Source organism: Primulina tabacum, chromosome 6, assembly GCF_025594145.1.
Source record: "Primulina tabacum isolate GXHZ01 chromosome 6, ASM2559414v2, whole genome shotgun sequence".
Lineage (NCBI taxonomy): Eukaryota > Viridiplantae > Streptophyta > Magnoliopsida > Lamiales > Gesneriaceae > Primulina > Primulina tabacum.
In genome coordinates this window covers 35,830,073-35,848,058 of record NC_134555.1, presented here as the reverse complement: position 1 = coordinate 35,848,058, position 17,986 = coordinate 35,830,073, and the positions used below count along the sequence as shown (strand labels likewise).

At 36.3% G+C, this 17,986-nt stretch overlaps 1 protein-coding gene across 2 annotated transcripts; it reads left to right on the top strand.

Moving 5' to 3' along the window:
* The first annotated feature begins 399 nt into the window (after positions 1-399).
* On the top strand, positions 400-8,287 carry LOC142549289 (putative 2-oxoglutarate-dependent dioxygenase AOP1). 2 transcript variants are annotated; one of them, XM_075658153.1, is made up of 3 exons: positions 400-901; positions 1,597-2,013; positions 2,069-2,135. In XM_075658153.1, exons 1-3 carry the CDS (start codon positions 531-533, stop codon positions 2,118-2,120), a joined length of 840 nt encoding a protein of 279 aa, XP_075514268.1. In that variant the 5' UTR covers positions 400-530; the 3' UTR covers positions 2,121-2,135. The 2 variants fall into 2 exon arrangements, with proteins under 2 accessions (XP_075514268.1, XP_075514267.1); XM_075658152.1 differs by lacking the exon at positions 2,069-2,135 and adding an exon at positions 7,874-8,287 and having other exon boundaries at positions 405-901; positions 1,597-1,918.
* The last annotated feature ends 9,699 nt before the right edge of the window (positions 8,288-17,986 follow it).

Below are 17,986 nucleotides of genomic sequence, written 5' to 3'. Positions count from 1 at the left end.
CAGATTTTTTTTTAAAGATGAAAAAATCTATATCTTTTTAACATAGTTTTAGAATAAATAAAAAAAAATCGAAAAATACAAAAGATACAGAAAAGAAAAAAAAAAGATATTAATATCCGGAAAGCCGGTCCATTACCTGGTTAACTATTCGATGAAAAATGATGTCACCATCATGAGATATGATTTGTTGAGCAATGATGTCGCTCTCCTAAAATATTTTAAAGAAACAATTATTTAGATATTAAGACAAATAAAAATTGGCTTGATGTTGAAATATAATTTTAAGAATGTAACAATGAAAATAATAGATATTTGAAACCTTGTCGTGAAATGAAACCAAAGATTCCTTATTATCATTATTGTTATCATCGCCATTTTAAGTATATACAATTTTCAGAGAGAATAAAATAAAATTAATATGGCACGTAGCTTTTATTTTTTGTATAAATGTATCTGCAACACTTCAACTGGTTTTCACAGTTTCTTCAATTATCTTCAAACTTTCGACAGATCCAAAAATTATAATAAGCATGGGCTCTGAAACTATCAAGCTTCCATTCATCAATTTCTCCGAACTGGACCAAGAAAGCCAAACCTCTAACTGGGAATCTGTTAAGGACAAAGTTAAGTTCGCCCTGCAAGAATTTGGCTGCTTCGAGGCAACATTCGATCAGATTTCTCAAAACCTCCGGAACTCGGTATTCGTAGGGCTGAAGCAGCTGTTTGATCTCCCTTTACAGAATAAACTTCGAAACAGGTCAAATAAACCATACCATGGCTATGTTGGACAGTATGCGATGGTGCCACTTTATGAAAGCTTGGGAATCGATAGCCCACACGACCTTGGAAGTATCGAAAGCTTCACGAATCTTATGTGGTCTGAAGGAAACCCTGATTTTAGGTATCTGGGGATTCTTTTTTTTTTTCCCGGTTAAGAACAGATTTAAAGAACTCCATTCGCTGTCACTTTGATATGATATTTGCAAGAATATGTCAACTTGGACATATTATTTTTAGAATATGAGTAAAATTCATGAGCTCAAAATTAATATATACCTAAATTAATTCTCTTGGTTAACTAATTAATCATGTAATTAATGTAAAGTATTGATATTTCTTACCTCTAGAAAACCGACTCTTGTACACCATATTCTTGATTTCACTCATCGTTAAGCATTCTTCAAAGAATATAACATAAAACATGCCTAATATGTTATCAACATTAATCATTTCTCAGCACCTAGACGGGTGTCCAAGTTGGTTGAGTAGTTACATTTATGACCAATTGGTCACATATTCAATTCTCTACTGACACAACTTTTTGGTGAGTCTGTCACACAAGATTTGTCAAGTGTTGTTTATCTGATTAACGTGGTTTGCTAGCTATTGCGTTCAACTCAAGAGTTTTTCCAATGCACACCTACGAGTAACAGCCGTAGATTCTCCATTACAAAAAAAAAATATATATATATTAATCATTTCTCTTGATTGTGATGTAGCTTAAGTTTTGTGCGCTTCTATTTTTTTATGATCGGCCTACAAACCATTTTCTTGACACGAAATAAATTGGTATCATAATTTTATTCATCTTTGTAGCAAGAGTATTCAGTCCTTCTCACAGCAACTATCCGAATTGGATCAAATTGTACGTAAGATGGTTCTTGAAAGCTTGGGACTTGAAAAATATATAGACGAACACATAGAGTCGTCGAATTACCTCGTCCGGGTTCAAAAATATGATTTCCCAAAAGGCCATGAAGCCGAGCTCGGATTAACATCACACACAGATAAAAACTTTTTGACCATATTGTATCAAAATGAGGTGAATGGATTGGAAGTGTTGACAAAAGATGGGCAATGGATCACAGTGGATCCTTCTCCAAATTCTTTCATTGTCATGATCGGAGAAGCTTTTCATGTAAGTGCACTTCAAATTTATTTCAAGTATTCGCATCCCCAACATATGCATGGAGACAAATACATCATGACCACTTCTGGAACTATTTGTCTTTGGTTAAAGGAGATTGTTAAGATAGTAAAATAAAGTTGATTCAAATTTTATATATAGTTTCATAAGAATATTGTTTTTCTCCTTCCTAATTTGTTATATCTCCTTTTAACTAAAGTTCATTCTCATGAAATAAAGCATTTTAATTAGAACAATTTTGGCATAGTAAAATAGTTTCAATAATATATCGCTAGTAATCGATAAATCCTTGTTTGAAAATATTATATTTACAAAATTAGCTTTATATAAATTTTCCTTCTAGTTAGGGTTATTTTTTTTTTCATTTATTTGTATTCCAAAATGAATACTTGTGCTGCTCTCTCTCTCTCTTAATAAATAGGAGAAAAATACATTCATAAAACTTGCAAAATTTCTTTTTTTAGTCATGTAAGTTTTCAAGTTGTAGTTTTAGTTCTGGGAGTTGATAATTATTCTTTTTTAGTAATTTTTCTCCGGAGTGTTGAAATGAAATTAAATGTGTCAGGAATTTCCGATTCCACCTAATTAATTTCAGGTCCTCCTTCATCAATTTATGATATCATATTTGATAATAAAAAAACTAAAATGATAATAAGCATCAATATACATGACTAAACTGTCGGCAAAAGAGTTAAAATGCATTTATTGCATTAAAGAAGATGGTTGGCTGAATTTGTTGAATAAAAACGTGGGTTGGCAAAGTTGAATTCAGACGATGCGTTTTATACGCGTCTTCACATGGACAAGGAGCTTTATAAATAGAGCTCCCCTCCCCTCATTCTGATATCATTCATTCTTCGAATTTTCTCTCATCCTATAGCATTTGAGTGCTTAGTTCTATAATATTTGTGAGCTGTTTGTTCTCCTGTATTAAGAAAGTGTGTGTTCTCTTTGAAAACACAGTGAGTGGTTGTACACCATAAAATATTATAGTGAAATTTTTTTCATCTTGCCCGTGGTTTTTATCATAATAATTTTTAGGGGGTTTTCACGTAAATCTCGGTGTCCACTTTATTCTTTATTTTCATATTTATTATCTAATATTAACGCACGTGAGACCAACAAGTTGTATCAGAGCCTTGGTTTAAAATTTCTTAAAATTCTGAGTATGCTCTGTGGTTGCAGTCTGGACTGATCTTCCACAACAGAAAAGTTTATTAAAGATTTTTTATTAAGATGGGACTGTTTTGTCAAGTCTACTAAATTGTTGTAGACATAATGGCGGGCGGGTACGAGATAACAAAATTCAATGGAAGCAATTTAATGTTATGGAAAATAAAGATACAAGCATTTTTAATTAGAAAAGAGAACTGCTTGGCAGTTATTGGAGATAGACTGGTGGAAATTATAGAAGATGAAAAGTGGAATGAGATGAATGACAATGTTGTTGCCAATTTACACTTGGATATAGTAGACGAAGTATTATCAAGTATCTCTGAGATAAAAACAGCAAAAGTTATCTAGGATACTCTGACAAAGATGTACGAGGTCAAGTCGCTACACAACATGATTTTCCTAAAGAGAAGGCTTTATACTCTTCGGATGACAGAATTCTCATAGATGACCGACCATATCAACACATTAAATACTCTATTTGCCCAACTTACTTCCATAGGGCATAAAATAGGGGAAATCAACGTGCAGAGCTTTTACTTCAAATTCTACCAGATTCATATGATCAACTTATCATCAACATAACCAATATATTTTTATGGGCTTTCTAAAATTTGAGGATGTTTTAACTGTGGTTCCCAATGAAGAATGTCGACGCAAGAATAAGGAAGATAGGTGGGTAATTTCGAAGCAGGCAGAGGCTTTGCCGATGCTAAGAGGAAGATATATAAACCGTGACTCCAGTGGGAGCCGAAGACGAGGTAGATCAAAGTCGAGAAGTAAAAACAAAAATATTTATTGCTTTAAATGTGGCGGCAAAGAGCACTTCAAGAAAGAGTGTTCGAGTATCGAGAAAATATCTCAAGATAATGTAGCCAGTACTTTCAGGCGGTGGTGAAATATTATTCAACGAAGCAGCAATAATTACAGAAGGAAAACACAAATTTTGTGATACATGAACTATGGATTCAAGAGCGACGTGGCACATGACGTATCTGAGAGAATGATTTGATCATTATGAACTAGTCTCAGGAGGATCTGAATTGTGAATCCACCATGCTCCATTCGCCCCAGACTAAAAAAAAGGATTTTTTTGCTAGATCCCTTATTTTCCTGGGATCGTATTTCAATTGGTCAGAGCACTATTACGGATAGTAAAATAATGGTCAAAATTGGTATTCGTGGGAAATGATCATGCCTTGGAAATCAATGAGGTCAGTACTATCAAAATAAAAATGTTTAATGGCATCATTCACACCATACAGGAGGTACGACATGTGAATGGACTAACGAAAAATCTTTTGTCCTTGGGGCAATTGGATAACATCGGGTGCAAAACCCGTAGTGAGAACGAGATCATAAAAATTGTGAAGGGTGCGTATGTGGTTATGAATGCAGAAAAAGTTGTTGCAAATCTATATGTACTTTTGGGAGAAACACACAAAGAGGCTGAACTAGTTGTTGCATCAATTGATTCAGGAGAAGAATTAACAGTGTTATGGCATAAAAAGCTCGGGCATATGTCAGAACGAGGGTTGAAAATTCTCTCAGAACGGAAGCTGCTGCCGGGACTTACAAAAGTGTCACTACTCTTTTGTGAGCATTGTGTTACCAGTAAACAATACATATTAAAGTTTGGAGCAAAAGCATACTGGAGCTGATTCATTCGGATGTTTGGCAAACACCAGTTGTATCCCTAGGAAGAGCGAGATAATTTTTCTCGTTCATTGGTGATTTCTCTAGGAGATGATGGGTGTATCCAATCAAGAAGAAATCAGATGTTTTCCAAGTTTTCAAATATTTTAAAGCACGGGTTGAACTTGATTCTGAAAAAAAATCATGTGTCTAAGGACTAACATTGGAGGAGAGTATACCAGTAACAAATTTGATGCATATTGTCAATATGAAGACATCAAAAGACAGATTACGAAGGCTTACACACCTCAACAGAATGGAGTGGAAGAGCGAATGAACATAACCTTGTTGGATAGAACAAGAGCTATGTTGAGGACTGCTGGTCTAGACAAGTCATTTTGGGCGAAATCAGTCAAAACTGTTTGTTATATTATCAATCGTTCTCCTTCAGTGGTAATTGATCTGAAGACTCCGATGGAGATATGGACCGGAAAGCCGACAGATTATTCTCATTTGCATACATTTGGAAGTCGTGTGTACGTTCTGTAAAATGAGCAAGAAATATCAAAGTTGGATTCAAAATCCAAAAAATGTATCTTCTTGGGATATGCTGATGGAATTGAGGGGTTTCGCTTATGAGATCCTACTGTTCACAAGCTTGTCATCAGTAAGGATGTTATCTTCAAGGAAGATAAAGTAAAGGGAGACAAAGATACACTGGATTCAGAAACTACTATATTTCAGGTGGAAAATAAGACTGACGAAGGTCAAATTTCTTATGAAGCAATACCAGAGCACGAAGAACAAGAACATGTTGAGTATAAGGTTTCCAATGTGAGGCAGTCAACTCGAGACAAAAGACCACCAGATTGCCTTTCAGATTATGTCACTGAAAGTAACATTGCATATTGTCTATTATCAGAGGATGATGAGACATCGAGTTTCCATGAAGCTACTCAAAGCTCGGATGTATCCTTGTGGATGATAGCAGTGAAAAAAGAGTTGGAAGCATTAGACAAAAATAAAACTTGGGATCTTGTTACACTACCACGAGGGAGAAAAGCCATTGGCAACAGATGAGTCTATAAGATCAAGCGTGATGGAAATAATCAAGTGGAGCGATATCGTGCTAGATTGGTAGGAAAATGATATGCTCAGAAAGAAGACATTGACTTCAATGAGATATTTTCTCTTGTGGTTTGGCTTACAACAGTCAGAGCAGTATTGACATTGTGTGCGGTGTTTGACCTACATCTAGAACCGTTAGATGTGAAAACATCATTTCTTCATGGAGATCTTGAAGAAAAAATCTATATGCACCAGCCAGAAGGTTTTGCAAAAAAAGGCAAAGAGAACTTGGTTTGCAGGTTGAACAAATCTCTATACGGTCGCAAACAGGCGCTGATGTGTTGGTACAAGAGATTTGATTCCTATATCATGAGTCTTGGTTACAACAGACTGAATGCAGACCCTTGTACATATTTCAAGAGGTCTGGTAATGATTATATCATTTTGCTGTTGTATGTGGACGACATGTTGGTAGCAGGCCCCAAAAAAGATCAGGTCCAATGATTGAAGGCACAATTGGCTAGGGAATTTGATATGGACTTAGGACTAACAAACAAGATTATAGGGATGCAAGTTTACCGAGACAGAAGTAACAGAAAGATTTGGCTTTTCCAGAAAAATTATTTGAAGAAAGTTTTGCAACGCTTCAACATGCAAGATAGTAAGCCAATATCGACTCCCCTTTCTGTTAACTTCAAGTTATCCTCCGAGATGTGTCCTAGCAGTGAAGCAGAGAGGATGAAGATGTCTCGAGTACCATATGCATCAGCAGTGCGAAGTTTGATGTTCGCCATGATTTACACAAGACCGGACATTGCTCAAGCACTGAGAGCAGTTAGTTGGTATATGGCAAATCCTGGATGAGAGCATTGGAGCACGGTTAAGAGGATCCTTAGATATATTAAAGATATCTTAAATGCTGCATTATGTTATGGATGATCATATTTTACACTCAGGGGATATGTCGATTCAGATTATGCAGGTGATCCTGATAAGAAGAAATCTACTACTGGTTATGCGTTTACACTTGCAGGGAGAGCAGTAAGCTGGGTTTCAAAACTGCTAACAGTTGTGGCATTATCTACGACGGAAGCAGAATACATGGCAGCTACTCAAACTTGCAAGGAGGCAATATGGATTAAAAAGGTTATTGGAGGAGATCGGGCACAAACAAGAGAATGTTCCTTTGTTTTGTGACAGTCACATCACAAGGAATCCAGCCTTTCATTTCAGGACAAAACACATTGGAGTCCAATTTCACTTTGTATAGGAAGTAGTAGAAGAAAGAAGCGTAGATATTCAGAAGATCCATATAGAAGATGACATAGCTGATTTTCTTACCAATTCAGTGAACACTTATAAGTTTGAGTGGTGTAGATCCTCAACTAGCCTAACGGAAACGTAGGCAGCAAGAAATGGCAAGATTGAAAAGATGTGTGGATATGTGTTTGATTCTCAATCAAATCTCCAAGTTGGAGATAGATCGGCAAAAAAGGGAAAATGCACTTAATGCATTAAAGAACATGATTGGTTGAATTTGTTGAATGAAAACATTGGTTGGCAAAGTTGAATTCAGACGACGTATTTTATACGCGTCTTCACAAGAACAAGTGGCTCTATAAATAGAGATCTATCCCCTCATTTTGATTTCATTTCTTCTTCGAGTTTTCTCTCATCCTATAGCATTTGAGTGCTTAGTTTTATAATATTTGTAAGGTGTTTGTTCTTCTGTATTAAGAGAGTGTGTGTTTTTTTTTGGAAACACAGTGAGTGGTTGTACACCGTAAAATATTAAAGTGAAATTCTTTTCATCTTGCCCGTGGTTTTTGCCCTAATAATAAATCTCGGTGTTCTTTAATTTCATATTTATTATCTCAAATTACTGAACGTGGGACCAACATAAATTTGTGACATGAAAACTTACAGGACTTACAAAGACAAATGGTCATGTTATGGGAAGATAATAGTAAATATCCATATAGATATATGCGTGCGAAAGCATATATACACACATAAATGTAATGTAAATAGGATCGAAATCTAAGCGCTAAACTATTTTTTGTGTCAAAGGCGTGGACAAATGGAAGGCTGCATTCTGCATATCACAGGGTTACGATGAAAGGGAGCGTTGCTCGTTATTCGATAGGACTATTTTCAGTTCCGAAAGAAGGTTACATTGTCAAAGCCCCCGAAGAAATGGTTGATGAAGAGCATCCTTTGCTGTTCAAACCCTTTGATCATGTTAAGTTCCTTGATTTTTATTATTCAGAAGCGGGTCAGAGATCCCCAGCTGCTCTAAAAGCGTATTGTGGTGTTTGAATTTTCAGAAGTCGTGTTTAGAGATATCAGAGCACTATGGCTTGATGTTTGAAGTGTAAGCGTTTTTTATAATTAATTATTATGTGGAAAATAATTTGGGAGTTCGGTTTATGTCTTGGAATTGTGAAAATCATATATTTCTAAGTTTCGTATTGTTATGCTTAATTGTAGAATATATGTGATGTTAATTGTTAGAATTAAATTTATTGTGGAGATGCTAAGGAAAAACCAGTAGATGTTGAATTAAGTACAAAACCAGTAGAACCAGTAGATGTTGGATTAGTTCAAAACCAGTAGAACTAGTAGATTTTGTAAACCAGAAGTACTTATATCGCGCTAAAACCTGCTTAAATAATTTCTTAGCTAAAACCAGAACTAAAAGGATACAAAATTCGAAATATACACTAACAGAATATTGCGTATCTCAAAGTCTCTAAATATTACCGTTGATCTATTAACGTGATACCAACATTTATTGCTTCATTAAATGCTATACAAGAACATTTAAGACGGTATACCATTTTTGGTATGAACTGCGACTGATTACTTTTGATGTATTCTGCAGGGTCCATTTTAAGCAATAAAGCTGAACCACCAAAAAGAAAAGAACCGTTCAGTTTTTGAACGTTGAATAGAGCCTATATATGGAGATGAAGGATTTCGTGAAGTAGTACGTAGCATTGAACAAAAATCTGAATTGAAAAACATCATTCGAGCATTATTAGAACTTTCAGTTATCTAAAGAGCTCAAACACTGAAAATGCAGCACACGCTTCATTGCATACTCTTGATAATTGAGATCATATTGTGCTAGCTATTTTTCGTTATATCTTCTCAAGCTATTCACTTCACTATTTCATTGATAGAAGAATTTGTAACTGGAAAATAGTATTTTCCAGAACCTAAGATCATTCAAGAAGTTGAGTTGTAAAGCTAAGAGTTTCAATAGGCGAAGGGTAAGTCCTGTTGAAGTGGGTGTGTACAATTGTTGTGCTGTATTCACCAAAGTCTTTTAGTGATACCTTCTAGAAACAGAAGAAGGGGAGACGTAGAAGATTCATCTTCGAACTTCCAGAAACAAACCTTGTGCTATCTACTGCTTTTCGGCTTTATTATTTTTCACCACTAACCAACAGATCGTTTTCCGCACATTATCTTGTGATCTGCTGTTCTTTATACTTGAACAAGAATCGTTAAAATCTCTAACAGGATTTTAGCACGTCATTCCGAAAAATCGGTTAAGTTGGCCATTGAGTTTATTCAACCCCCCTTCTAAACTCAACCCGATCCTCAACAAGTGGTATCAGAGCAGAGTTATTCTTGTTCTGAAAATATTTAATAGACATGGCTCATTTCAACAAAGTTCCAATATTCTCAAAAGAAGATTTCGATGATTGAAAAATCAGAATGCACGCTCATCTTGCGGCTCAAGATGATGACATGTGGTATGTCATCACTGATGGTCCATTAAAGATCTTAAAGCCAAATCCAGCTATTGCTATCACCGAAGGTGCACCTCAGATGCTTGAAAAACCAAGATATGAATGGACAAGTGAGGACAAGAAGAAAGCCAATCTTGACAACGTTGCGAAGGACATTTTATACAAGACACTCGACAAAAATACCTTCAGCAAAATCAAGATGTGCCATACTGCCAAGAAAATCTGGGAAAAATTAATTCAGATCTGTGAATGAAACGAAGAAACAAAGGAAAACAAACTGTCTGTAGCCATGCAGAAGTTTGAGAATATGAAGATGAGGGCTGGAGAAACTATGAATGAATTTGATGAACGATTCAGCAGCCTCGTCAATGAACTCTCAGCTCTTGGGAAAGACTTTGGCAATAGAGAAATTGCATTAAAGGTAATGAGAGGCCTACCCAGAGAATGAGACGTCAAAACAATGGCAATGAGAGCTTCCAAGGATCTCAACAAGTTAGAACTACACGACTTGTTCTCGGATTTAAAGGCATATGAGTTTGAACTTGAAGTTCGAAGTGGAGAAGAGCCCTTAGAAAATCCACCAACCAAAGCTCTAGCAGCTACTGTTAACTCTACTACTACAGTTGCTCCAAGCTCATCTTCTGCTACTGCTTTAGAGAACACTTCTGAGAGAAGTGCTGAACAGATAAGCAATGACGCAATGTCATTATTTGTTAAGAAGTTTTCCAGATTCATGAGAAAGAATCATAGAACATTTCAAAGTCCCAACCGCAATTTCAAAAAGAAATCATCACCTAGTGATATGGCATGCTTTAACTGTGGAAAAGTTGGACACTTCATTGCTGATTGTCCAAAACCAAAGAAGGATGACAAGAGGAAGAAGGGTGTCAAACGCAATGATAAAAAGATCAGAAGAGACAGGAAGGCAATGGTTGCAGAAGAAAGTAAGTGCAAATGGGCAGACTCAAGTTCTGAATCTTCTGGTTCTGAAAGCCATTCTAGTGAAAGTGATGAAGATGAGATCAAATGTCTGATGGCAAATACTGAGTCAACCTCGACATCCGGAGAGTTATTTGACTTTGACTCTGATGAATTTACACGCAATGATTTAGTCAAAGCATTACACGACATGGTAGAAGAGTATTCTAGACTTTCTCAATCGTTCGAGGAAGTTAAGATCGAAAATCAGGACTTAAAAGATCAGAACAGTAAGTGAACTTGTTTGCAAGTAGACAGCTGTAATGATTTACAAGTTGAGATGAGTAAATTAAAAAAGGAGAATGAAAGAGAAAAAGCAGAATACCAGAAGATGCTTTCTGAAAACCAGAAGTTATCACTACTGGTAAATATTTGGAACAAGTCCTCTATTTCACTGGAAAAGATGCAAGAATTACAAAAACAATCTGGAGACAGAAGTGGTCTCGGATTTTGTAATAATGAAGGCACTTCTGAAACGAATACTAAGCCAAAACTGGATATGTGCAAAGGGAAGTACATTCACTTTGTGAAATCCAGTGTGGTACAGAAACCAGAAGTACCTACTGCTTCAATTGAGAGGAATGTAAATCAGATGAACAACAGGATGCATTATGGTATGGGTTATGTTAAACCTAAGGAAAGAGTTGACCAGAGTTCTGGATCCAGTAGAGGATTCAACTCAGGAAGACAACCTCCTATGAAGGTTAAAAACTACCAGTACTACAATTCTAGACCTGTTCAGAAGAGATACATGCTAGACAACAGAAACAGAAGGGAAGAACAACATACTAAGATGCACAATGTTAGAAACAACAGACCCTCTGTTGCACACACCTCCATGGATATCCGAAGTATAAAAATTATACAAATGTGGGTTCCAAAGAGACTAATAAGGCTTGGACCCAAATAGATTGGGTACCAGATACTAAAATTTGTGCTTGCAGGAACAGGTGAAGAAAACCAAGATCAGTAGCTCAACGTGGTATTTGGACAGTGGATGTTCAAGACATATGACTGGACAGAAAAGTCTGCTATCAGAAGTAGTAAGTTGTGCTGGACCAGAGAAAACCTTTGGGGATAACTCAAAAGGTAAAACCGTTGGTAAGGGTAAGATTATCCATGGTAACATCACTATTAAGGATGTGCTCTTAGTTGAAAATCTTTGTTATAACTTGATCAGTATTAGTCAATTATGTGATAGTGGTTTTTCAGTAGCATTCCAGAAGCACACTTGCACAGTCAAAAATGCTGATGACTTTACTGTTCTAACCGGAGTTAGAAAAGGCAACACCTATAAAATTTCATGGAACATAGATCATATCATTGCTCCTACATGTTTAGTTGCATCTCTAAGTGATAAACACTGGCTGTGGCACAAGAGATTGAATCATCTGAATTTCAAGTCTATCAACAATCTCAAAAAGCAGAACTTAGTCGACGGATTGCCAGACATAAAATTTGTTAAGAATCATGTATGTTCTGCATGTCAACTTGGTAAGCAAGTAAGATCTAGTTTCAAAAATAAAGGCAGCAAATCATCCTCAAGATGTTTAGAATTATTACATATTGACTTATTTGGTCCAATTTCTATCATGAGCTTAGGGGGAATGAGATACACCCTTGTTGTTGTTGATGATTTCTCTAGATTTACTTGGGTAATCTTTCTTGGTGGAAAAGATCAAACCAGTAACCTCCTGATCAAACTTCTGAAAAAGATTCAAAATGAAAAATCAGTTTCTGTCATTAGAATCAGAAGTGATCGAGGTACTGAATTTACTAACAAGATTCTTGAGATATATCTAGATGAACAGGGCATTCATCATGAATATTCAGCTGCCAGGACGCCTCAACAAAATGGAGTAGCTGAGAGGAGAAATATAACACTTAAAGAAGCTGCTAGAACAATGCTAGCAGATGCAGACATCTCTCAGCGCTTCTTGGCAGAAGCTATTAATACAGCTTGCTACACACAAAACAGAACGATGATCAACAAGAGAAACAATCAGACTCCGTATGAAATATGGAAAGGAAGTAAACCAAACGTATCTTACTTTCATGTTTTCGGTTGTAGATGCTTTGTGCACAATAATGGCAAAAATCATTTAGCTGCTTTTGATTCAAAATCTGACACTGGTTTATTTCTTGGATATTCAGCAGTTAGTAAGGCTTTTAGAATTTTCAATAATAAAACTCTTAATGTTGAAGAATCTATTCATGTTGTCTTTGATGAAGACACCAGTGTTCCCGAGATTACTAACATATCTAATTTAAGTAAAAGATTAGACAGGGTTTATCTGGAATTAGACAGTGAAGATGATGCAGAAGCAAGTGTCAAGGATATTCAAAATCCAGAACCAGAAATTCACATTCTAGAACCAGCAGCTGATACTCCAGAACCAGCAGCCGATACTCCAAAACCAACAGCTGACATTCCAGAACCAGCAGTCGATACTCCAAAACAATCTATTGCCTTATATGAAGACAATCTAAATCCTTTTATTTGGAGAAAATCTCATTCTCCATCTTTGGTAATTGGAAATCCAGCAGCTCCACTAAGGACTAGAAGACAGATGATAAATGAATACATGCATGCTGCTTTTATTTCTCAAGATGAACCAAAGAAGATTGAAGAAGCTCTTCTGGATCCCAGTTGGATAGAAGCTATGCAAGAAGAGCTGAATCAATTTGAGAAGAATAAAGTTTGGTTTCTAGTACCTAGACCTTCTCACCAAGCTGTCATTGGAACTCGGTGGGTATTCAGAAACAAACTAAATGAGGAAGGAACAGTTGTAAGAAACAAAGCAAGACTGGTTGCACAAGGATTCAGACAAGAAGAAGGAATAGACTATGATGAAACCTTTGCACCAGTAGCTAGGCTCGAAGCTATCAGAATATTCTTAGCCTTTGCTGCTTTCAAAAACTTCAAAGTATATCAAATGGATGTAAAGAGTGCGTTTCTTAATGGTCTACTACAAGAGGAAGTATATGTTGAACAGCCTCCAGGTTTTTCTAATCATTTGTTACCAAATCATGTTTTTAAATTATATAAAGCATTGTATGGTATGAAACAAGCACCTAGGGCTTGGTACGATACACTTTCACAATTTCTCATTAATCATGGTTTCATCGTTGGTACTGTAGATAAAACCTTGTTTACCTTAGCCAAAAACAAACACATATTATTAGTTCAGATTTATGTTGATGATATCATATTTGGGTCAACTAACCCCAAATTATGTGCAAAGTTTGCTAAGTTAATGCAGAACCAGTTCGAGATGAGCATGATGGGAGAATTAACATTTTTCTTAGGACTTCAAATCAAGCAACTTGATACTGGAATCTTCATAAACCAAACTAAGTATACAAAGGAACTACTGAAAAAGTTTGGGATGGAAGCATGTGCTGCTGCTTCCACTCCTATGAGCTCATCTACTAAACTTGATAAAGATGAAGGGGGAATTTCAGTAGAGGTAACTCAGTATCATGGTTTGATTGGTTCATTGTTATACCTTACTGCCAGTAGACAAAATATCATGTTTGCTGTTTGCATTTGTGCTAGATTTCAATCAAACCCTAAACACATTACATTGCTGGTAAAAGAATTTTAAAATATCTTAAGGGTACTCAAAATGTAGGCCTCTGGTATCCCAAGGACTCGTCGTTTAATCTTATTGGATACTCAGATGCTGATTATGCAGGATGTAAACTGGATAGAAAAAGCACAAGTGGTTTTTGTCAATTTCTTGGTGATAGGTTGATCTCCTGGTTTAGCAAAAAGCAGACATCCATAGCCACGTCTACTGCAGAAGCTGAATATCTTGCTGCTGGAAGCTGTTGTTCTCAAATACTTTGGATACAGCAACAACTCAAAGACTATGGAGTTCAAGCCTCTGAATCACCAATATTTTGTGACAATACCAGTGCAATTGCTATATCACATAATCCAGTACTCCATTCCATAACTAAGCACATTGATATCAGACATCATTTTATCAGAGATCATGTGCAAAAGAAGAACATTCGTCTGGAATATATTCCTACTGATCAGCAAGCAGCAGACATTTTTACAAAACCTCTGCCTGAGAATAGGTTTTCTTACTTTCGAAATACACTTGGATTAATAGATTTAACTTGATTATTTATCATCATATGATATTATGGCTTAACTTTTCCTCTGTGATTATTCAGTTTTTAATTTTGCAGAAGGTAAAAGCTGAACGATAGAAATAATCAGTAGACATAAAATTTCATTAAAAATAATAGAAGCGGGGGCGTACATTCCTCACTTCTTTTTTAACGTACTCCCTCCAGAATGCCAACCAAGTGGTCAGTTCTCCGGTGGAGGTACGTAGAAACTCCTCTGAAAAAGCAATCTTTTTCAGAGTCTTTTGCTCCTTTAAGAGCATGAGAAGGTAGACGCCATCATCAGAGACGACGTCTGCACTATCAGCACTATGGAGACGTCGATAATATTTCTTCATCATTAACAACTCCTTGGTGGAAGATGCTCGCCCACTCTCGAAGGAGGACTTAAGCTCCTGGATTTTAGTCCAGGTAGCAAGTGTCTTCTTCAGCACTTTATCTTCTATTGCTTTCTTTCTTGCAGCGGTCACCTCCCTCATGAACTCATCAGCCAAATCAGGACTATTACCTCTTGCCATTTCTCTTAAAGAATGATTATCTGGTTTACCCCATGTTCATATTTATAGATGAAAATCAGGCACCAAAGCTCGAGAAAGTCTTGACTACAGTAGATATATATATGAAACATCCCATATCAAGCTAGCATCGGTTCAGTTACCAAGTATTTTCATTTAATAATTTCACTAATTTAGGTAGAACTTTATTCTGATCTTCTGTGATTTTGTGTCAGATGCAGAAAGTATTTTGTCTCATTAACAAAACAAGGCTTTCTTTAGTTTCCAGTAGAAGCTATCATAAGACGACTTACTTCCTTCTGAACTTAATCATTTATTCATTTTATTCTTCTAACATTGAGTTGTTTGCAGAAAGGAATAAAGAAACATCAAGTACTTCAACAGAAATTTCATTAGAAATTTTCCAGTACATTAAACAAAGTGAAAGTTACAGAAATCTCAAGACAATCGAAACGTCTTCTGAAATTCTAGACTAATCAAGCTCATGTCTTCAGTAATATCAGTAGCTTGTAGTATTCTTGCAAAGTACTTCAGCAGAAGAAGGAGAGTTTTTTTTTTTCGAAAAGAATCTAGCAAGATTGGGTCTTGTCAGCACTAATGTATAATCAGATACTTTACAGGGCATTATAGATGATATTAGCATTATCGATCCACCAGCACTCTCTTATTGCATTAGCATGCTTCTGGAAGGGATCGATGCTACATATCAATCTCAATGAAAGCAAACAATCTTTTTTATTGTTAATATTACAACTCCAGGAGTATGATCCAAGGATCATTATGTGCAGAACGACTTTTTCCAACATCTTCTTAGAAATCGCAGCAAGCTGTCTTCTGAACATTCTTGCTTCTGCTTCCGGATCAGTTGTTACCTCTTCTTTCATTTGATTTTTATGTTTACTTAACCTTGTTTAACCCTTGCAGGTATTTATAGTGATATTCAAAGGAGATAAGGATCCTTGCGACTGTTCAAATTCAACGGTTTAAATTGAAAGATTGCCAAGAGTCGTTTAATATTTAATATCCATTACTACTGCATTAATTGAGGAGGAACATCTTTATGTCATTTATATTAGAAACTGATTTGTCTTTTCGATAAAACAGTATACCTACCATAAGTTGTTAAAGTGCTGCATTTGTTTCAGCATCTTATCCACTTCCAGTAGATATTATCATAAAATGACAAATCAGCTTCTGTTTATTTAGCAACCGCCTCGGACAGCCCGCCAATTTTTCAAAATATTTTAAAATGAGTAGAGTAACTGACACTTTTGTCTCTCTCTCTTCTAACATATCGACACGTGTCCCTATGTTCACTGACGGCTGTATATTTTGCTTTAACCGTTCATTTTTTTTTACTACGCTTTACGAACTCAGATTATTTCCTTGTCTCTACTGCTTTTTCGCATCTACTGCTAACATACTTCTATTCTCTTTCAAACTTAGAAATGGCCGCAGCATATACGTGGAATGCTTATCAGGTGAATTTTACTTCTGTTCTCACTATTAAGGATGAGAATCTTGTCAAGATGTTCAAATCATTAGAAAAGTTTGGGCTTCGAATATTCTTTGAATCGCCTACTATTATCTACAAGTTTGTTCTTCTGGATTTCTATGCCAAAGCAGAAGTTGTGGATAGCAAGATTACCTATACATAGGGAGATGCATCGATCTCTATTGATGCTGCACTTCTGGGTTCCACTTTCTTCCTACCGATTTCTGGCCTTTCCGAGCTTTCGGATATCACAAAGGAAGAAATGTCTACTGCTTTAACCATTTTTTCAGCTACTGGTGAAGAGCTCTCACCTTCCTGCTTCAAGAAGCTACTGAAAATTGAGTACCAGGTACTCGCTGATATAGTAGCAAAAGCCTTGTTAGTTAAGGCTGGAACCTTTGACAAACTAACAAAAGAAAAGGTTCAAGTGATGGTGGCCATCACATCAGAAAATAAAGTGGATTGGGGACGTTTTCTGTTTCGCATTATGAAGGATATGATTCTCGGGAAAAGTACTGGATTTGCTGTGCAAATCAGTAAGATTTTGAAAGATGCTGGCTTTCCTGGCACAACAGAAGAGGATGGCTCTTCGGTCACCATGACTTATGCTGATAATGTGCTTGCCTTAAGGCCAAAGCCAACAGTTGGTGAATTTGTGGCCATTAAGAAGGAGATTGGAGAATCTCAAATTGAGGGGCAGAAGAAAATTAAACGAAAAGTGTTGTGGTCTTGTCTGATTCTGAAAAAACGGAATCTGGAGAATCAGCAGCACCCACTCAGCAAGCTTCACTACCTCCCACCCCAGCTAAGAAGAAGCCTCGCACCACCATCCGCATCAAGAAAACAGCAGCTCTTGCTGAATTAGAGAATGTTCCTCTTCGACAAGTTTTTCCACCAGTTGTCCCATCCACCAAAGCTAAAGCTGTTGAATCAGGGCCTTCAACTGCTCCAAGTTTCAGACCAACTTCTGGTGTGGTCATTAGAGAATCTGCTACTGGTTCTTCTGCTTTAAAACCAGTAGTCCCTGCTGCTTCTGAAAAAGGGAAAGAAAAGATTACTGAGTTGTCTCAGTCACCGGTGGCAACATCAACCATTCAAACAGCAATAAATCTACATCTGAAAGAAGTTGAAATCTCAACCAGAGAAGATATGAAATTTTTTGACGATTGGCTTAATGTACGTGTCTACCACCCAATCACATTTTTGAAAACTACTGGTGTTTATGCTCAAACAGTAGAAAATGAGAAAAAGGTTTTTGATGCTGCCGGGACACGAAATGTGATAGAAGCTA